The 1,900-nt window shown below is 48.3% G+C and overlaps 1 protein-coding gene across 1 annotated transcript; it reads left to right on the top strand.

Moving 5' to 3' along the window:
- Positions 1-1,063: 1,063 nt before the first annotated feature.
- LOC103810851 (integral membrane protein 2A-like) lies at positions 1,064-1,842 on the top strand (the record flags this gene model as incomplete). Its single annotated transcript, XM_009083774.1, has 2 exons — positions 1,064-1,195; positions 1,654-1,842. Coding segments are annotated over 2 exons (321 nt in total), but the record flags the coding sequence as incomplete, so codon positions are not given.
- Positions 1,843-1,900: the final 58 nt, after the last annotated feature.

The raw sequence follows: 1,900 nt of genomic DNA, 5'->3' as shown, positions 1-1,900 counted from the left end.
CTGCTAAATCCCAGAGTCAGGAATGTATTAAAGGTGGAACCTGACCAAAGACAGAGGTTATCTAAACATTTGGGCTTGGCTTTGTTGTTGTGTTTTGCTTTTTCTTTTAAAGCCCCAAGCCCAGGGTGTGTTTGCCCAAAGGAAATGTCCCTTCTGATGGTTTGGTGTTTGACAGCACTTCTGGTGTTCCCCTCTCCCCTTGGCTTTCACCTGGAAGCCTGGGGAGGTGCAGAAGGAACCCTAGAGGGTTAAACTTGCCATTTGCAGTCAGGATTGCACAACTCCAGCCATGTTACGTGAGAGCAGTTGGGTGCAGTCAGCTTGTGTCTGAGAGAATGCTGGCTGGGAGGAAACAAGTTACTGCACTAAAGAGGGAACTTCCAGCCTGCTAGAAACAAAAGTCCCCTGGGATTTGGGCAGAAGAAAGAGTATTTGGAAGCCAGGAGGTAGGATGTGCCACAGGGACTTGTTTTTATTTGGCATAATCTGAAGCTATATTTAAGCTGACAAGGGGTTTTCTTTCATAGAGGACTTTGTGCATAAAAGCTGGTGACTCTGTCAGATGTCTGTCCCCAGCCAACAAACAAAGCTGCATCTTGGCTTCTGTTGCTGCAGGCTGTGAGGAAAAGTCATGTTATCTGAATGCTTTGATAGCAGGAGGAGGAGAGGAAATAGGCTTTTGGGCAGAGGCCTGAAAACACTGTGTACCTCAGTGACCTTGATCCACAAATCCCGTTTTCTTGTGCTGTATTGTGGCTGCAGCACTGTATCTTTTGTTAGTTATTTCCATTTCTTACACCTCAAATAGTATCTGGATAAAGGTTTGTCTAGAAAACATCCCCTAAGTAAGAAATGACTCGCAGTGCTGGTTGAAAACTGATCTTAATGTGATGCAGTGGTAGCTCGTGGAAGTGTTTTCTCATTACATGATGCTGACTTGCAGTTCTCACTGCACACCTAGAAGAAATAGAAGCTGGTGGGTGAAGGTGAAGCAGTGCATAACACCTCACTTGAAATGCAGAGCGGCTGCACTTTCTAAGTTCTCATCCCTCTTTATTTAAAGGATCCAGAAGTTGCCACGCACAGGGGTGAAAACTCATCTGGAAGATGTCTGTTGACTCTGCTGGGCCTGGCATTCATCTTGGCAGGGGTGGTTGTCGGTGGAGCCTGCATCTACAAGTACTTCATGCCTAAGGTAACCTGAAAGTCCTTTTTCCTTTAAGCACCACTGAATAAACCCAGTGTAATTACAGCTGGTTTAGCAGAAACCCTTCAGTAACTGGGCCATGGGCACTGTAGCAAAGCTCCAGGTGCGACAGACCTGTGCTTGCTGTTAGAAACACAGCTTAAAGCTTCATTTGGAGTAAATATTCTAGCAGGAGACAAAGAGGGCACAGACTCAAGCTCTGCCAGGGGAGGGTTAGGCTGGATATTAGGAAGAGATTTTTTAGTGAGAGTGATCAGGCATTGGAATGGGCTGCCCAGGGAGGTGGTGGATTCACCATCCCTAGAGGTTTTCAAGCTGAGACTGGAGGTGACACTTAGTACCATGGTCTAGTGACCATGGTAAGGTTGGACTCAATGATTTTGGAGGTCTTTTCCAACCAGGTTGATTCTATGATTCTAAAATAACCAGCCCTGCTCTCGTTGCAGCACAAGGTGTACCGTGGGGAGATGTGTTACTTCGAGAACGAGAGCAGGGACCGGGCAGTGGAGCCTTACTTCCTGCCCATCGCCGAGGAGGCTGATATCCGCGAGGACGACAACATCGCCATCATTGACGTCCCCGTGCCCAAGTTCTCCGACAGCGACCCCGCGGCCATCGTGCACGACTTTGACAGGGTGAGCCTCTGCTGGCACCAGGCACAGCCTGGCACTAGGGCAGTGCTCATCCCCCTGC

The sequence above is a fragment of the Acanthisitta chloris genome, unplaced genomic scaffold (assembly GCF_000695815.1).
Source record: "Acanthisitta chloris isolate BGI_N310 unplaced genomic scaffold, ASM69581v1 scaffold43111, whole genome shotgun sequence".
NCBI lineage: Eukaryota > Metazoa > Chordata > Aves > Passeriformes > Acanthisittidae > Acanthisitta > Acanthisitta chloris.
The sequence above is the reverse complement of the archived record's forward strand: the minus strand, read 5'-3'. Positions and strand labels throughout refer to the sequence as shown.